We start from the raw sequence: 20,090 nt of genomic DNA, 5'->3' as shown, positions 1-20,090 counted from the left end.
CTAAAGCTTAAGATTTGAGATAGTTTCTTTCTCTAAATTTTTAAGATGCTCGTTCTAAAACTTTACATTTTTGATAGTTTCTCTCTCTAAAAATTTGAAATAGTTTCTCTTTCTAAAAAATTTCATGTATTTTTTCTCCCTAAAAAATTTCATATTTTTTTCTCTCTAAAATTTGATATAGTTTCCCTCTCTAAAATTTTAATATGGGTATGTGAAAAATGGGTCGTTTCCATGAAATGTTAATTCCACCTATTTTAGTGAAATTGAGATTTCCGCTTAAAATGAGCATACAGGAGTCTGACAGAAATCTTGGTTCCAACTGAAAATGTCAATTCTAAGCGAACCAAACATAATTGCCCAACCTTTTCCAAAAAAAGTGACTCCTAGCAATCTGAATCCTAAAAAGGAAATGGGCCCCTTAAATAATCATGGTGGGCTGGGATTATTTATGTTACAAAAATCATAAAAATTTTACACACTATCAAAAAATAATTGTGGAATTCCTACATGGGCTATACTTTTCCTAATTTTACATTCTTGTCCTTTTGTAATGTTTTTTTATTCAAAATTTTCACTACATTAGCATCATAAAATATTTTCTTCAATTTTTTATTTGTATGATTATACCCCAAAAATTGAACTGCCCCAAATGAGGGCCTGACCAATGTATGGGGTAGTTCTATGTTGTTGACATCAGCATTTCACTACTCGGTCCGAGTCTCAATCAGTCAGGCCAAGTACTTGGGCTCGCCCTCGGGTTCGATTCCCTGGCGACCTAAGTTTCTCAGAGTTGGGTGTCCCACTTGGGGATATTAAAAAAATAAAATAATCCTAAAAAATAAAGAATTTATTTGCCATAAATACTTATTTTTACATTTCCCATCATTTTCAAATTATTTAAAAAATACCCCCAATCACAAGTACATTTTTTAAAATATATTTTTATTACTTTTTTAACCTCGCTTTGATGTGTTTTGCTTAATCTTACTTTAAACATGTGTTTTCTATTTTTTGCTTTTTTTATATTTTTTGCTCTTATAGTACTCGACACTACTCAGGATGAGTCACTACGACTCGAACCGAGTAGTCGGATCGGGCATGGGCCAAGTACGTGCCTTGAGTAGTGATTTCGAGCACTGGTTGACATCGTATTGCTTCTTGTGTTAGTTTTTTTTTTCCTTTTCTATAAGTATGAGGTGGTTTGATTTCAACGACATCTAACTATCCCATCCGTGGGTTAGAATAGTCCCAGCTATAGTTCAATGTTTAGGTACCATGACGCTATAAAGATCGTACGTAATATAAAAAGATAGTTAGGGGCCGGTTTGGATGTCAAATAAAAAAACCTTCCCATTGAAAAAAAATGTAATTTTTTTTCAAGCTTATTAATAAATATTATCTTCGTTTTTTATTAGTTTGTTGGACTGATTGGATGGTGTGCACATATTAAAATGAGTTTCGCGGAGGGACAGGGCGCTAAAGCAAGGATGGGTGGGACGCATATTTGCACTTCTCTGGCAACAACATACGCTCTATCCTCATACAAGTCCTACTAGCTCCATTTGAGAGAGAGAGAGAGAGAGAGAATGCTTACCTCACTCAAAACTGGTGTTGTAGTTATGCAGGCAGCCAAGCATGGTGGTGGAGTGGAAATGAGTTGCAATTGACATTTAGAGAGAGAAAATGGCACCATGGCCAAAGCCCAAACCTTAGTTTATGCAACTCTTCTTCTTCACCCATTTTCTTCCATTTCGGACCATACAACTCTTCTTCCTCAGCTATTTTACAGAGATGGGATTTGGGGTTTTCGACTCTTTCGGTGTTGAAGCTTGGGAGCAAAAGATTGATAGTTTTTACAGAGATGGGATTTGGGGTGATTGGTTTTTGGTGACTCAAGTTTAGAGAGAGAAAGTAGAGAGATGGGCCTTGGGCGTTTCTATCGTTCATGAGTTCATGAGAGACGGCCCATCTGAAAAAATTCAAGTTTTTGTGAGAGGAGTGCAAATATGCCTCCCGCTCTTACTGCTTCCTTTGCGTTTGGTCTTCTTGACTTTATTTCTTCGGCGAGGGGAGGAATGGTGTTAGGGCTTTTGCTTGCTCCCAATGTGCAGGGAGGTGAGGAGAGGGAAAGTGCCGAGAGGGAGTGAGGGAAAGTAGGGAGATGGAGAGAAGTATGGGAGAGAGTGAAGAGTAGGGTTAGGGCTTTAATGTGCTGAAATGGAGATCAGGGTGGGTTTCAATGTCCAATGCAACAACTCTCTCTCTCTCTCTCTCTCTCTCTCTCAAGTTTCGTCTCTCGCTCAACACAAAAACTAGAGAGAAAGAGGGCCTTGTCACCGGGAGAGATAGAAGGCATTGTCACTGAAAGCAGAGAGGTGACAGAGGAGAGAGAGAGCATGGAGGCGAGATAGAGCAGAGAGACGATAGGGAGGTAGAGCAGAGAGTGAGGCGAGAGAGAGCATAAGAGGCGCGAAAGGAGACGAAGGAAAATGCCATCAGAAAAAATTCAAGTCCAACTGAAATTTTTTTGGACGGTGAATTTTGCCGTGACACGAAATTTTTTTTTCTTCCAATTTAAAATTCTGGCAAAATCGTGTAGTTGTTCAAACGGTCAAGTCCATTTCACAAGATTTTTGGATTGCAATCCAAAAATATTCCAATTTTGGGTACATCCAAACTGGCCCTAGATGATACTAACATAGACAAAAAAAATGCAAGGTAATTACATAGACCATGGTTATTAAGCTGTACATTTCATGAATGAGGATAGTGGCCTCAAGTTAAATGGAACTCCTTGAGTGACAACCCATTAAAAGTAAATGTCTCAAAAAAAACAAAAAGTAAAATTATATGGAGAGCACAGTCATTGACTAGATTTATAGGTCAAAAAATAATTTATTGATCTTTAAAACACACCCCAAACCTTTGAAGCTTAATAGTTAGAAGTAATTATGATTTCCTTGTAAAAACGATAAATGATCCATGGTATATCACTTTAAAAAGTAGGGAAATTATCGTTAATATACTTTTATTTTAGTAAAATTGGAAAAAAAAAACCCTAGCTTTTCAAAACCTCGCCTACATTATTTCTCACAAATTTCGGTTTTTTTGGGACCAAATGACTCTTACGGTGGTCTTTTTACTGTAATATATTTTAAGCTTTACAGTAATTAAAACACCATAAAAAATTCAAAGAGTATTACGGTAATTTAAATACGGTAATAGTTTGAATTATTATTATAGGGAAGTCTTTACGGTATTTTTATTACCGTAATACTTTCCCAGTTAATTCCAAACCCCTAGTGGTTGAAAAGTTTCAAACCGAAGCTAATATCAGGCTACCCCTCTCTTCAGTAGTCTTATTCAGAGTTTTATTTTTCAAAAAATTCATGTTGTGGATCTACTCCTTTGCCTGAAAACATCTATTTAAGACTGTTTTTGTTCTAAAATTTTGAGAACTATATAAAAATTACTAAATTATTTTTAAAATAATTGAATTGTGAGTTATGTGACACTTAAATCTATCTCTTTGAAAATTGGATAGTTTCTATTCAATCTTGAAGTGTTAGGTTTTTCTAATATACAGAAGAATTTACTTGGAAAATTTCATCGGCTGAAATTATTCTATAAGTAGTAGAGATTAAATTCTAAAAATTTGAAATTTGAAAAATACAGCATGGATTTTCGTCGAGGAAGTAAATAAATAGTAAACTCCCAAGAGAGTAGAAATTTTTTTGTGTTCTTTTAATAAGGTGTGGGCAATATTACAGTAATAAGTATTTAAATTACCGTAATACTCCTTCAATAATTAAATTACCGTAATGTCGTAATACTCATTCAATATTTAAATTATTGTAATGTTCTTTACGATAAAAAGACTATCGTGAAAGTTATTTTGATAAAAAAAAAAATTTATTTGGATTTTTTTTTCGATTATAATAAAATATATGTATCTCTAAAAATTACGATTTAGAAGTACTCCAGGACATTGATCCTTGTACCATGTTCTATAAATACTAAAATTTATATACATGCATAAGCATACTAAAATTTGTATACCCTGGATTTGAAGCATAAGCATACTAAAATTTGTATACCCCGGATTTGATGAATGACCGGGATTCACAAATTCACAAATACTAGTCAACAAACAGGCCATAAGAGTACCAACACATTTTCCACAGTATGTCCCAGTGTGGGTCCATCGTGCTCAGATTTTTATCCTGACTCACTGCATAGACATGGCCGCAGATTACAAAGAGGGAGAGTTCCAGACATGGCCCAACCCCACATACTCTGTTTTCAAAGTCTTTATCGCGACCCAGAAACTCCAGAGAAGCTTCCCCTCTCTCTCTAAACTGGCCGCCGTCGATTTTATATATACGATCTGATTGCCTTTTCCATGTTGATCAGAGGACTAAGCCTTTGTAGTTCTCCCCTTGCCTGTTCTTTCCCACAGGTCCCTGAATCCATAAGGTAACCAGCTTCCTCATTTTTCAAGCTGTGTCTGTTTTTGTGTGTGTATAATGCAAACATATGTTTGATAATATCCCTATATTTTCTGCGACTAAGTCCCTAAATACTTGTTAGAAGTGCGGTCTTCGAAGCTAATGAGTGAAATTTTCAGAATATTATAGAGAGGTTGGCAAGTTATGAGTTTTGGATGTTCAGTTGTAAGGTTTTTACTGTTAACCATATTAGATAGTGTGCAAATTGTGCTTTTCTCTAGCCTTTTTGGTGTTTGTATGTTAATCTCTTTATGTGTATGAAGTGATTATCCTTTTAAGTTGTAGAATTCTTTTAAAGTCCCTTCAATAATTCTTGGAAACGTTGTATTTTGAAAAAAGCATGCCGGAAACTTTTTATGCCAGTGTCTGCATGCATATTAATAACTATGTATTCTGCACTTGTTAAGGCCTTGTACCTTTTTCAACGTTTTAGAGAACTGATTTTTTAACTGTCACAATGGTGTCTTCTAATTAAGATCATGATCTTTAAATACGATTATGTGGGTAGGGCTTCTTGCAAGGTGAGGACCTTATGGCTTCGTCAACTTTCCATAGGCTATTGTTTTTGCAGTCACAATAGTGCATTCTAGTGCCCTTTGATTATGATTGTGCAGTAATTGGTTCTTATCCCTGCATCTATTTCTTAATCCCTCCTAGGCTTCATCAAGGAGATGTCCCCATATCGAGTTGTTGTGTAGTAATCAAGAAGCTTATTTTTTTTTTTGAATGTATTTCAAAATGAATACATTCGGAAAAATTTAGGTGTGGCACTAATAGGCGATAAGATGAGAGAGAACATGCTTAGGTGGGCTGGCCATGTGTGGCATACACCTTTTAGGAGGTGCGAGTTAGTTCAAGTGGAAGACTCAAAAAAGGCAAAGGGTATGACCCCTTAATACAACAGAATGGCGGACCAGGATTCGTGTAGCCGACCCTATCAGTTGGGAAAAGGCTTTGACGATGATGATGATGATTTCCGGAAACCCCTCTTGAGTCTGTATTCTCTATACGAGGTCTATTAGTGTATGAAATTTGTAGAAAGCCATTTCACGAATCTTCGGCACAAATTGATAGGAAACTTGCAAGGAATATGTATTTTGTGTACTAGAAACCCAATGAGCCACATATAATAGGAGATCACTCTGAAATGTAGTGGAAATCATTTGCCAAAATGCTGTTGGGATGTTTGACCAATTTTCTGCAGAATTTGAACCAATAATGTGTAAATTGCGCATGAAATATGTACCAAATTACAAATATTGGGCATTTTTACTTGTATAGTTGAAATTCACCATGGAGACAATACGAATCACAGATTTTTTCCAAAATCTTATGACTACAATCATACGAAGTGCATGGAACACATACTATCTTTCTCAGAAGCCGTATATTTTGAAAAAAGTATGCTGGAAACTTTTTACACTGGTGCCCGGATGCATACCAATGGCTATGTTTCATGTACTTGCTGAAGCCTTGTGCCTTCCTCGACTTTTCTCAGAACTGATTTATTCAAAGTCACTGTGGTGTCTTCTAAATAAAATTGTGCTCTTTGAATGTGGTTGTGTGGGAATTGCTTCTTGCAAGATGAGAGACTTGTTCCATCGTCAACTTTTCACAGAACTAATATTTTTTAGAGTCACAATGGTGTGTTTTAAATGAAATTATGCTCTTTGAATATGGTTGTGCAGGGATTGGTTCTCATCATCCATCTGTTTCTTAATAGCTCCTAGAATTTATCTAGGACAGTCCCATGCCAAGTCACTGTGTGGTTATACAGAGGCCTTCTTCTTCTTCTTGTTTTCTTTTTGGTTCTTTGAATGTTTTCCAGAGACTCTTCTTGGGTTTGTATTCTGGATACCAGGTACCATTATCTAAAAGTTTTACAAAACCATTTCAGGTATCTTCTGCAAAATTCATAACAAACTTATTTGGGATATGTATCTTGTTTATTAGAAACCCAATACATCAGTTTATAATAGGAAACCACACTAAAATGTAGTGGAAATCCCTTTGCCATTATATACTTGGGATATTGTGCAAATCTACTAGAAATTAGAACCGATATTGTGCAAATCGATCTCGATTGTGGATTGTTTCTTGCAAAACAATGAAGAAATTCTCTACGGTGACCATTGCAATATCATTGATATTTCTTTCTGAAATTATATGAATATAATCATAGCAATTGCATAGAACACACACCATTATTCTCAGAAACCTTACATAAAGCGCATGCCCGAATTGTTTTTACATAGTACCGATGTTTCATTTCCTGCATGTGTATTGATGTTTCATGCACATGTTGAAGGCTTGTGCCTTCTTCAACTTCTCACAGAACTGTTGTTTCTCACAGTCTCAATCGTGTTTTCTAAATAAAATTATGCCCTTTGAATATGGTTTTGTAGGAATTTCTTCTTGCAAGATGACAGCCTTGTGCCTTCTTCAACTTTTCTAAGAACTAACGTTTTCACTATCACAATGGTGTGTTAATGTGTTCTAAATGGCATTCAAAAGCCTGGTTGAGTCCATTCGGACTCTGCGGATTTACTCAAACTTGGCCCTTTGACAACCCAAGTATTCATACAAACTCGGGTAAAATAAAAAATCAGAAAAAAAGACTTATATATTTTTTGGGTAAAATCAATGTATAGCAATGATGAAATATTTTCATATATGATTTGATGTTTTAAATGATGATTTTTGATGATGATTTGTGAGTTTTTGTTGTCGTATGCCCTATTTTTATATTTTGCCTTTTGTGGGTTGTTCTGAAATGTTTCCAACTATAAAATGATTTTTTCTAAATCCATCTGTTATATATATATATATATATATATATATATATATATATGGAATTTAGACTTTCTAGTGTTGTTTATAGTTTACTTTGCTTTTAATTTTTTTTAATTTTGTTAACAATTTTTATTCATTAGACCTTTTTGGCCCCAAGCCGGAACTGAGTTTTTGAACCTTGATTCTAAATAGACTATGCTTTTTGAATATGATTGTGCAGGAAATGCTTCTTATCCCTACATTTATTTCTTAATGGCCCCAGAATACTATTTAGTGTGTATCATGTTTGAAAGATCATCAATCTGGAATTCTGGATCAGGAATCATTGATCCAGAATCGGTGATATGCTAATTTATATAATGTAGTATGTGATTTTATAACAAAAATTTAAAATGTATGATTTGGTTAGCAAGTCTTTTTGTTGCCCACAAGGTCAGAGGTTTGAACCTCATGAAGTACAACTTTCTAATTTTTTAAACGTTCAACATTAGAAACAAGTATGTAGTAAGTGAAAAAAAAGAAAAAAGGAATGGGGGTCTGAGTGAGAAAGAAATTCATGTGGTAAGATTGGGGATTCTTACCCCTGACCTTGTGATAAGAGGTTAGGAGGTCAAACCTCATGAGGTACAACTTTCTAATTTTTTGAACCTTCAACATTAGAAACAAGTATGTAGTAAGTGTAAAAAAAGAAAAAAAGAATGGGGGTCTGAGTGAAAAAGAAATTCATGTGGTAAGATTGGGGATTCTTACCCCTGACCTTGTGATAAGAGGTTAGGAGGTCTAGCCAACAAAACGTAAGCCAGATTGTCTGACAACACAAATATTAAACTATATAACATGTTTTTGTTTTTTTGGTTATGCCATTCTCTGATCCGTCCAATCCGGACCGGGATCAGTGGGTGGGGATCTGCCCCACCAATCCAATTTTAAACCTAGAGAACTGTTTTTTTGTTTTTTTTAATGTATTTTTGGAAACTATTCTTGAATCTGTATTATCTATTCCATGTTTACCAGTATTTGAAATTTGTACAAAACCATTCCAGGAATCTTCTGAAAAGAAAATAAAAGGAAATTAAGAACAAACCTATACGGGATTATTGATCATGAAATATGTACCAAATTGCCAATATTGTGCATTATTACTTGTAAAACATGTAGAAATCCACTATGGAGGCCATACCAAAGAACAATAGATATTGTTTCTAAATTCTTACGAGTACAATTATACCAATTGCATGGAATACATACAATCTTTCTTAGAAACTTTACATTTTGATAAATGCATGCTTGAAACGTTTTACACAGGTCCCTGCATGTATACCCATAAATAATTGTTGTTCTTCACAGTCATAATGGTGTCTTCTACATATAAATATGCTTTTTTAATATAATTTTGCGGGAATTGTTTCTTGCAGGATGATGCCCTTCCTTTGTTTTTGCTTTGTAGGAAGAAGAAGAGTGCTATAGAATGGTCTTTTACAGGGGCATATATTGAGATTTCTTCTTCAGTGCGTTGAGAACTTACTTGATAGAGATCCTATTGCTTCTCTGAATGTGTATCACACCATTGTTAAGTTAAGCTATGAGTCACGGAATGCCTAAATTTGTGAGGTGTGTGTGCTTGTTTTGATTTTTTTATTACATTCATTTTGCTTTTATTGCATAAGGTTAGGATGTCTGCTTCTCATCTAGTATTCATTTTAACATATTGGTCATCCACACTACATTATCTCTTTCCATACTTCATTGTCATTGCTTGATGCTGCTTCATATAGTATCAATATTGTTTTTTTTTACTTTATTTTTTGCAAATTTTTCTGTAATTGCTTTGCAAAATATGTTAAAAATTCTCTTCGTTCTGTACAATGTAGATGTGAAAAATATGTTAAAATTTATTGTCATTCTTATAACGTAGATATGGAACCATGTATAAGATACCAACATGACTATACTTTTGTTAGTATACTGCAGATGCAAATATGTTTTATGAGTATATGTTCATCATTTTCAGGAATCTGAATAAAGCGCAATTACCTACATAATGGATTGGCTATGGTTTTAAAGTTTGAACCCTTGAAAAACATGAATTTAGACTTTGGAACTTCTAATATGTTTTGCTGTTGTTATTTCCTAAACTAATGTCATATGCTAGATACTAGTGTCATGTCAAGGAGTCCACGAATGATATGTTGGGGGTCATAAATAAGTAAGTCTCATGTTTTGGTTAGATGATTAATTGTTGGGATATATTGCTTATCAGGACCCATGAAGCTGCTTGGAAGAATTCAAACTACTTTTTGTTGTGACTTTTACTATTTTGATCGATAAACTTTTTGTTACTTGATGATCAATATAGCATGTAACATTGATGCACATTGCATCTGGGAATTTTATTTTAATTCATTTTTATAGGGGGCATGGATACAATCTTTTTATTTTATTGGTTGAATTGTGATTTAAGGCATGAGGGGTAAAAGGGGTATTTAGTTAGAATTTAGATTGTTGCTATTTTTATGGGTGAGTTGTTTACTTAATGGGATGTGTGAGTATGGAGGAGTAGACGAGGGTGGGAAGTGAGAGCTAAAGAGAAACTCCTATTTTCATGGGGTTTAAGATTTAAAGAGAGATTTTTTTATGGAGGTAGAGATATTTCTTTGAAAATAGGATCTAGGGGAGAGAAGATAGGAAAGTATGGGAAAGGGGGATTTACATGACTTTGGGAGAGATTTTCATGGGAAGTTACGTGAGGAGAGAGAGAGAGAGAGAAAGAGACGTGGGTGGATTGTAGAGAGAGATTTTCTTTTAGTTTTTTAATTTTGTATTAAGAGGGGTGATGTCCCAATTAGAGGGGAACTTGATATTTTTCCAGAGAGAGTTTGTTTATGAATGAAGAAAGATAACTTCTTCTTCTCCATGGCTTGATTTATAGCCACATTTTGACTTCCATTGTTGTAGAATTTTTGCTTGTTTAAGATCGAAAGAAGGCCTTAATTTAATTTCCCGGACTCCTTTCGCATCATTTGGTATCAGAGCACAGTTCAAAAAGGGTTAGCGACTACGATGGCTGGACATGGAGGTCGCAACAGTGGGAATGCCGAGCATGACCAAATATACATGAAAATCAACAACTTGACAGAGATGGTTGAAAGGTTGTTGCAGAAACAAACATCCCAACAACATACATCAAACAAGATGAGATCTGCGGTGTTAAATCCATATTGTGCGACTTCTAGTGGAGATCTGCGTGAGCACGAGTCTAAGTGGGAACGGGCTGATGTTATGCTTGATTGTACTTATGAGTTTGATGCACGGCAACATCAATGAGAGCATGAATGCAGAGAAAAATTGGGCAATCGACAACCCCAATGCCGATGTCATTGGCATAGGATAGTAGATCGAAATCAGTGAAGACAAGCAAAGAAAGAATTTTACTGCATCCGGATCCACCCCTGGCACCGGATCATCCCAGGCTAAGAGATTAACATCTCCAACCGGGGAAGTTGCTATCCTGAGCATCACACAAGTAAACAGAGAAAGTGCTTTGTACCCATGTATGGGAATGGCGTTGTTGGAATTTTGTTTGAGTCTTGCTTCTTATGGGATAGGAGATCTCCTTCGAGCCCATAACATTGTGCTCGTCTTCTACACAGTTGTAGCAATAAAAGCGGAATAGACTGCATAATTGTGCAGCCATGCACAAAACGCATTCACCATGGTTTTGAGTATGAAGATGTTGGCTGTGAAATATCAGATGACTTGTCAGAATGTGGCATCATTTTGGAAGTCAAGCAACCAAAGATGGAGATGATTAAGCTTGACAGAGATTATACCTTTTTTTCCCATACCCACAAAGCTCAGAGGGAGAACTTTCCTTTGTTAGATGAGATTCTCAAGGAGAGAGCATCCTTATATGACTACGAGCTTATTGTTGGTGAAAATGGTAGAAGGCTGCTGGCATTTGGAAAATTTGCTGACAGAGTTGGAATGATAGAATTTTTTAGTGGCTTGGGCAAAAGATACTTGCTGTGGGTGAAGAAATAACAACACTCGGACTGCCCTCTGGGATATCTCCTGTTGTGTTTGTGTTCACAGGATCATGAATTATTTCTTAAGGTGCACAAGAGATTTTTAAGCTTTTACCTCATGCATTCGTTGATCCATCCATTCTTCTAGAACTCGTTGGAATGGCTGGAGACCTTGTTCAATTATGGCATCAATGAGAAGCTTCCAAGTATATGTTTGTGTTGTAACTTGTGAAGACTTGGTCACACCTCTGGACCCAACAAAAACATTTGATAAGGCTGACTGTTAGGCACATCCAGAACACTGCATTCCCATTTTCCGTGAAAGAATTGCACGATATGCAACAGTAATAGTGAATTGCATGTATTGTGAAAGAAGATTTCCTCGATTGCTTAGTACTAAGCAATTACAAGATATAATGAGAAAAGGATTCCCACTTTTTGATATTTCTGATATAACATGTGATGTTGCCGGTTCAATTGAGTGTGTTAATCAAACTACGTCAATAGAGAAACCTTTCTTTAAGTAATCCCTTCACAACTTCTTATCATGAGGATATGAGGGCGAGGGTATAATATGTCTAGCGGTTGACATTCTTCCAACTGAGGTTGCAAGAGAAGCGACCCAATATATTGGAGATGTCCTATCCAATTTTATTGGTGTCTTGGCCTCTACGATTAACATCTCAGATTTACCTCATTTAAGAAGAGGTTGCACATCTCACAAAGGAGTGCTTACACCTTTATATGAATATATTCCATGCATGAGAAATTCTGACTCAGTTGATTCACCGCTAAACCCTTGCAATGGCCTCCGCAAGAAATACACAATATTGGTTTCTCGTAGTGGTCATTTATTTGATGAATTTTTATCAATGAGGCATTGGATATTATTGAGGCTGTTGGTGGTTCATTTCATTAAGTGAGATGTGAAGTGGGTCAAAGTGCGGATGCCTTGTCATTCGCAGAACTTGAAGTTGGTGTCGATGACCAAAGCATTCTTGACCAAATAGTTTATTTGCTGTCTTTTGTTACTAATCCAAGTGATGATTCTGAGGCTAGAGTCTCCAGGAGAGGTACAAACAGATTTTCATTAAAGGTTGGTAAGGTTGGTGAAAAAATGGTGCAGGCAGGAGATCACCTAGAGGAAAGACTGGCGGTTCTAATTCTGGGTGCAGGACGTGTTTGTCAACAATTATATTTCCTGTGCAGGTATATTTCCAGTTTTTTTGGGTTGGAAACAATGCTTCTTCTTCAACAAGATAGTTGATTTTGATACTGCCCACTTTATATGCCAAAAGGATAACAATCGGAGGTGAATCAAAATTGTTTAGTTTCATGCCTTATAAAGAACATTTGTGTGGAGATGTTGGACTTCATGACCAACTAAGGGAAGCCGAAGATACCATAACAAAAACTCAAGATGAGTTTTTTTTCAAGACGGGGAGTATGATGCAAATCGCATTTGGGAATTTTATTTTAATTTATTTTTATAGGGGCCATGGGTGTAATTTCTTTATTTTATTGGTTGAATTGTGACTTAAGGTATGAGGGGTAAAAAGGGTATTTAATTAGAATTTAGTTAATTGCTATTTTTATGGGTGAGTTGTTTACTTAATGGGACATGTGGGTATGGAGGAGTAGACGAGGATGGGAAGCGAGAGCTAAAGGGAAACTCTTATTTTCATGGGGGTTAAGATTTAAAGAGAGATTTTTTTATGGAGGTAGAGATATTTCTTTGAAAATAGGATCTAGGGGAGAGAAGATAGGAAAGTAAGGGAAAAGGGGATTTACATGACTTTGGGAGAGATATTCATGGGAAGTTACGTGAGGAGAGAGAGAGAGAGAGAGAGAGAGAGAGAGAGAGAGAGAGAGAGAGAGAGACATGGGTGGATTGTAGAGAGAGAGATTTTCTTTTAGTTTTTTTATTTTGTATTTAAGAGGGGTGATGTCCCAATTAGAGAGGAACTTGATATTTTTCTAGAGAGAGTTTGTTTATGAATGAAGAAAAATATCTTCTTCTCCATGGCTTGATTTATAGCCACATTTTGCCTTCCATTATTGTGGAATTTTTGCTTGTTTCAGATCGAAAGAAGGCCGGATTTAATTTCCCAAACTCCTTTCGCATCATTTGGTATCAGAGCACGGTTCGAAAAGGGTTAGCGACTGCGATGGCTGGTTGTGGGGGCCGCAACCGTGGGAATGGCGAGCATGACCAAATATACAAGAAAATCGACTACTTGACATAGATTGTTGAAAGGTTGTTGCAGAAACAATGATCACAACAACGTACATCGAACAATATGAGATCTATGGTGTTAGATCCATTTTGTGTGAGTTCTAGTGGAGGTCGGGGTGAGCACAAGTCTGAGTGGGAACAACTTGATGTTATGCTTGATCGCACTTATGGGTTTGATGCACGACGTCATCGACGAGAGCATGAACGTAGAGAGAAGTTGGGCGATCGACAACCCCAAAGCCGATGTCATTAGCATAGGGTAGTAGACCGATATCAATGTAAATACAAGGAAAGAAAGAATTTTACTGCATCCAGATTCGCCCCTGGCATATGATCATCCCAGGCTAGGAGACTGACATCTCCAACCCAGGGAGTTGGCATCCCTACAACAAATCTACGACTTGAACATCACACAACTAAACAGAGAAAGTGCTTTGTACCCATGTATGGGATTGGCGTTGTTGGAAAATTGTCTGAGTCACTCAACTTATGGGAAAGGAAATCTCCTCTGAACCCATCACATTGCTGCTCTATGGTTCATAACTTTGTACTAGAAAATTTAAGTGTGCTACACCATGCTTTGTAAGCAGCAAGAAAATATGCTTCATGATATGTTCATTCTATTGTTCAATGCACTACTGTAAAGTACTATGATCTAAGGTAATATGCTGCACCATTATGGCCCAACTGTTATAAACTGCTGGCCCAAGATGCTGAACTATAGCTGCCATGCACTGCTAAGTGGTTACTATAGTGCAAATTATATAATAGTAAATCTAATTCTGTCCCTAGCTACTATGTTATGTATGCTACAATACTGTCTTGCACAGGTTCTATTTCTAATAACTTCATATACGTGTCTAACATAGTGCGACTATTTCTATATGGTCCATCTATCATACTATGCACTGGTGCATTTAATTGTGCTGTATTGTATTATGTTGTATGTAGTAGTAATGTTATGTATTGCGCTGTCTGTTGACCTATTTTTATCGAGAGTCCCGTCTAGAGGGCATTCTCGGATTAACCAAAAACTGTACTCCAACTCTTTATAGTAGTACAAAAGTTAACATTTATCAAAAAAAAAAAAATGTTATGTATTGTGCTATCCAACATTCTTGTGCAATGTTTGTAGCATTGCACCACACTTATAGGGGGTCCACTGCGATTTGATCCTGAGTTCCTGACTGTAGAACTGTGGTTCTATATTGCTATACCATGTACTCTATACCGGGCATGTACTACATTGCATTGAATACATCACTATATGGCAAGATAAACTTTATCCTGTTGTATACTACACTATTGTACAACATAAGAGTATGTATAAAATTATAAAATTGTAGTACTATGCCGCCAGTCTATGTCAAATACTATGGTACCCTATACTACTATTGTCTGCTGCTTTATATATGAATATAACTATGAGGGTGTGGTTTGTATAAGGTGTCAACTTTAAACAATCCAACCAAGGCGCATCTCTAAATCTTGCTAAAAGTTGTGGTGCTTGAAACCATTATGATGACCAAAAACTATATTTTTACCCCTAATTGAGAAAATTTAAAGATCTAAAAATGGTGTAGTTTGACAGATCTAAGAGAACTTAAAAATTGTAAAATGGACCGTCTAGATAGATTTTTGAGATGCACCTTACTTCTATAGTATAAGGTCGACCCCTTATAAAAACTTTTTCCTTACTATATTTATATATGCTATTGCTGTACGATACATTCATCTGCTATATACCATGTACTATACTACAAAAAATACCAATGTTCCAAAGCACCCGGATCAGTGGGCTAGGTCGACTAGCCCACATATCTGTGTTGGATGATTGGATTGCTGGACCATCGATCTAGAACAGTGATCCAGAAAAGATGCAATAAATATAAAAAATAAAACAGTAATGAAATGGGTTTGCGAGGTGGTGATTTAGGGGTCGCTTAGGAGAACATTAGATAAGCATTAAAAGAAATATAAGAAATAAAATAGTAATTACTAGGCCTCTACATGGCCTGTTGAATCTCTGTTTTGTTTGGTGATTCTAGATCCAGATTGCTAGGTTTGAAAACTCTGATGAATAATATGCTAGATGATATGCTTTAACACATTATATACTATACTAACTATTATACACTATACACTATAGAGTGTAGAACCCATACTCCATAACACAAAAGTAAGTAATCAAATAGTACATACTATGTGCACTGCATTAAATTTTAGGTGTTGCAATGGATTACTGTGATATTACCAGAGCCTCAACTGGTTAGTGTTGTACTCCTAAAAGTTGTTGGATTGTCTTTAAACTAACAAATAGTTTAAGGATTATCCTTAAACTCCTACAAATTGTTGGATTATCCTTAAACTAATAAATTGTTATTAGTTGGAGCCTCAACCAGTGAGTGTTGGATTATCCTTAAACTAGCAAATTGTTGTTAGCGCTGTATTGATAATACTAGTAACTTCTTGACCAGTGTTTAGAACCTGGATTTGCTAGGAGAATCGAGCTTTTAGAAATCCTGTTTGGAATGGCGAATCGCCAAACCAGATTAGCAAATCGGACTGATGCAAGAAATTTGAGAATCGGTTCATGAAGATAAAAAATAGAAAAAAATTGAAGACGTGAAAATTTTAAAAAATAAAAATGTGTGCGAACCAGCAGCGGGATCGCCCGGTTCCCTAACATAGTCGATTAGTTCCCTTGTGGAACAGGGTGAGTCAAAGGTAGCCGGACTAGAAAGGAACCATGTCGATCTAGACCGATGCTAGGTCCAAATTTGCCGTCCCTGATCCAAACCGCTAGTTTTTAAAATATTGTGCTAGACAATTACTATGGAACACAATCCATTATTACCTCGACCGTAACACAATATCCTGTGTTATGATTCGTGGTTGTATAGAGTCTAGATTGTAGATTCTGCCTCCATCTCTATGCTCTGGTTGCATGCTGTGCACTTTTAGGCGATGCCCTCTTGAGTGTTGTATCTAAATCATAGGTCAAAAGTCGAAAACACAATATGCACCATCCCATCTTTCATCTTGCTGTGCACCAAACTAGCAATGTGCTAGCATACCATAGGATTGTAATGCATGGCTATAATTATCATTCCTCCTTTCCAATGCTCATGAATCAAATTTTATTTTATTTAAAAGAATTGCATATATTGTATCGAATTAAGCAGCTAATTACATGGAGAAAAAATAAATAAAACAGATATCATTCAGATAATATTAGAATAATGCCCCTTATATATATTGAATACTGGACTACGGAAACCTTGGGTGAAGGGCACAACAATAAATTGGACATAGGTTAGATGGTCATGATTAGTGTAGGGGATACATAGCTTATTTGAGGTGATTATTGTCCTTAGTAGAATATTTTATTATGATTATTATTTGTTGGGATGACTTAATTATTGGTGCACGTTAATATCATGTTTGTACTTTCACATGCATGGGGCAAAAAATTCTTGATGGGCACAAGTAAATGCACTGGAATGTGAGATTGGTCCTTCAATTTAGTGAGTCAATCAAACTTTATAGTGGGGTTTATATTTAAAGGCGAGGCTCCTTTAAGTTCTTTTCCAGAGTCCATTTCTTATTCATGCGGACACGCATGCAGGCCATGTATCTTGCACCGTCCAATGCGAGTTCATACCTGCAAAATGCAAACTGTATCGATCCAATGTATTGGATGGGCAACATGCTGGGATTGTTTTTATTTGGAAAGGATATCTTTCTTAAGGTATCTAGTGATCTTAAATCATGGATTACTACATTCTATGGTCCATGCGCCACACTAAAGCATTTGACGTTTTGGAGTTCGAATTATGAGCTTTACTACACTCTATGGTCCATGGGCCACACTCTATGGTCCCTTTTAACAGTCCTGGCCACCTTCAAGACGCACATTAGATTTTCCATCCAAGAGAAGGATCGAGAGTAAGATTTTTGCAAGACCTATGGCTAGGACCCTCCCCCCTCCGTGAGGTCTTTCCAAACCTTTTCTCTCTTGCCCGAGACCAGGATTCGTCAATAGCCCAGGAATTAAGCCTCTTACGAGGCCGTACGGTTTGGAATCCTTCATTTCAAAGGAACCTAACCAAAAAGGAAACCGCTGATTTCCAACTGCTCTTGATACCCTCCACTCCCTCTTTTTCCTTTCCCTTGGGGAGACGAAATTGTCTGGACACTAACTCCATCGGGTAAGTTCTCAGTTGCTTCTTTCTACAAAAGTCTCACCTCCTTACCCACCACCCTTGATCCCTTTTCTAGACTTTGGTCCACTATTCCTCCACCAAAAGTGCAGAGCCTCAATGGGCTTGCCTTCTCACTTAAGGTCCTCACTGTCGATCATCTACAAAAAAGAGGGGTCCCCATCCTTAATAGGTGTGCTCTTTGTGAATGTGAGGAGGAAACAAACCTTCACTTGTTCTTGCTGTGTGACTTCTCCTTTGACCTGTGGGGCAGGGTATTACAATTATTTGGCATAGAATGGGTCACCCCCCCTCGGTAAAAGCCCTTCTAACCCACAATCTTGACTCAAGCTGGACTAAGGCAGGAAGAATCCTGTGGAAGGCGACTATAGCTGCTACTATATGGATAATATGGCTGGAAAGAAACTCAAGAATTTTCCGAGGCTTTAAACTTGAGACCCCGGCACTTTTGCATAAGGTAACCACCATGGTTACCTTTTGGGCCTCCAACCAAAATTCTTTGCGGGAATTCCAGGAACGTTCTTCCTCTCACAATGGGGAAACATCCTTCATTATCAACCACAGGGGGTAAGAAGGCCAAGCAACTGGCTACCACCAACCCAAGGCAGCATCAAATTAAATTTCGACGGATGTTCTTTGGGGAACCCTGGCCCAGCAGGGGCAGGAGGAGTTTTCCAAGACCATGGAGGCGATATACTCCCAAGTATCGCCGAATTCCTTGGCCTCAAGGACTCTCACCATGCGGAAGCCTTAGCCGTCCTCCTAGCTTTGAAAAAGTTCAACCCTTCTTGGGGCTCAAGTCTAAGAGTTGAAGGTGACTCAAAAAATGTCATCTCTTGGGCTAGTCGAACAAGTGATCCTCCATGGTACTTGATCCCAATGTTTGACGAGGTTCACCACACTTGCAGGGTTATGAACTTCTCATGGCAGCATACTTGGCGGACGTCCAACGATTTCGCAGATTGGTTGGCGAGGGACGGCACTAGAAGTCGGGGTCAGGTTGCTCAAACCGGGTCCACATTCTCTTTTGCACTGGACCATTGGACCACAACCTAACATTTTTTGGCTCCCTTTTCGTACATATCGCACTGTTTTTCACTGTGTCTGGGCACTTTTATAAGCCCTATTTTTGGCATTTGCTTGTAAAGTTTTGTAAGAGGGTAATCTTATAACCCAATTTTTTGTATAGGGTCTGCTGACCTAATTTTACTGAGAATCCTGCCTAGAGGGAACTCTCGGATAATCACATCTTTGTACTCCTCTCTATAGCAATACAAAAGTCAACATTCCTCAAAAAAAATTATGAGCTTTAGGAAAATTTTATATGCCTTCTCCCTTAATGCCTTCGGTTTCTTAAAACTAAGTTAGGAGAGATACACAAAGGACCAAGAACATTTAGACATTTAGAGAACTGGCAAAGGTCATTGGGCAATCTTCCATTAGGGTGGCACATAAGGCACAACCGTCACAGTAGCCTGACAGCCTCGCCACTGCATTGTAACATAATGTCTCTTGTGTCATGTACAGGTCCTCTGCAGTATATTATTCAGTTACAGGTCCTCTGCAGTATATTATTATTTACTTATTTAAAATTCAGAATGAGTCGAAGTTTGGAATCTGAGAATAATACTGTAAAATTTCAGGCCAATTTACTTCACACTTCTTGACCTCATTCTACTATCCAATTTTTAAGTTTTTGTTCTTTGACTAATCTAGTGCTTTGATCTAATGTTATAATATTTCACTAGAAATTCCGATGCTGAAGGGAATTGCATGTGCATCCTGGTCAACGGCATGAAAATTGTGAATTTTTTGGCACACGTGCTCCCTTTGTACATGTCATCTGCCTCTTTATAATAGATTCTTAAAAGTCTTAAGTCTAAGACTTTTTAATGTTAAGCTTCTTTTAAGAACAGGTGCCTAAAAGTCTAAGAGTCTTAAAATATCTCACTTAATAGTGCTCTGTGCATAGCATGCTCCCACGGGAGCATCCTGTACAACAACTGTCTTGGACAACATAGATACTTGGGAGATTTTTTATTGATTCATAATTTTGGGACCATTTATGTATCAGTAGATGATTATTATCAAAGAAAAAGTTTGGATTTTGAGTTGTGAAACATCTACCTCTTTCCATACAAGCATTGAATAGTTCTTGTGCATGAGAGATTGGTCAGGAGAAGAGCTTCTTGGGTGGTTAAGTCGGTTGAAATATTTTATAGTTCTAATAGACACCTCTTTAATTGTTAACTGGTACAAGGGGAGGTTTCGTCCAGATTGCATTTTGAATGAACGACCGGGATCG

At 37.0% G+C, this 20,090-nt stretch overlaps 1 protein-coding gene and 1 pseudogene across 4 annotated transcripts in view; both read left to right on the top strand.

Moving 5' to 3' along the window:
• Window positions 1–4,407: 4,407 nt before the first annotated feature.
• Window positions 4,408–20,090, top strand: part of CNGC1 (cyclic nucleotide gated channel 1) — a 34,012-nt gene continuing 18,329 nt past the window's right edge. The window contains exons 1-3 of one of the 4 annotated variants that reach the window (XM_088864325.1): window positions 4,408–4,476; window positions 8,749–8,912; window positions 13,409–14,222. Coding sequence is in view for 3 of the 4 variants with exons in the window: in XM_011624644.3 (XP_011622946.1) it covers window positions 8,884–8,912 (29 nt within the window). In the remaining variant the exon portion in view is untranslated. Of the gene's footprint in view, window positions 4,477–6,910; window positions 7,101–8,716; window positions 8,913–13,408; window positions 14,223–20,090 lie in introns of those variants that run through there. The other 3 variants (XM_011624644.3, XM_011624645.3, XM_088864318.1) reach the window with 3 other exon arrangements.
• On the top strand, window positions 10,749–11,620 carry LOC148783820 (alpha-aminoadipic semialdehyde synthase pseudogene; annotated as a pseudogene).

The sequence above is a fragment of the Amborella trichopoda genome, chromosome 1, assembly GCF_054954075.1.
Source record: "Amborella trichopoda isolate Santa Cruz 75 chromosome 1, AtrichopodaSantaCruz75HAP2 v2.0, whole genome shotgun sequence".
In the NCBI taxonomy this organism is placed as follows: domain Eukaryota; kingdom Viridiplantae; phylum Streptophyta; class Magnoliopsida; order Amborellales; family Amborellaceae; genus Amborella; species Amborella trichopoda.
The sequence above is the reverse complement of the archived record's forward strand: the minus strand, read 5'-3'. Positions and strand labels throughout refer to the sequence as shown.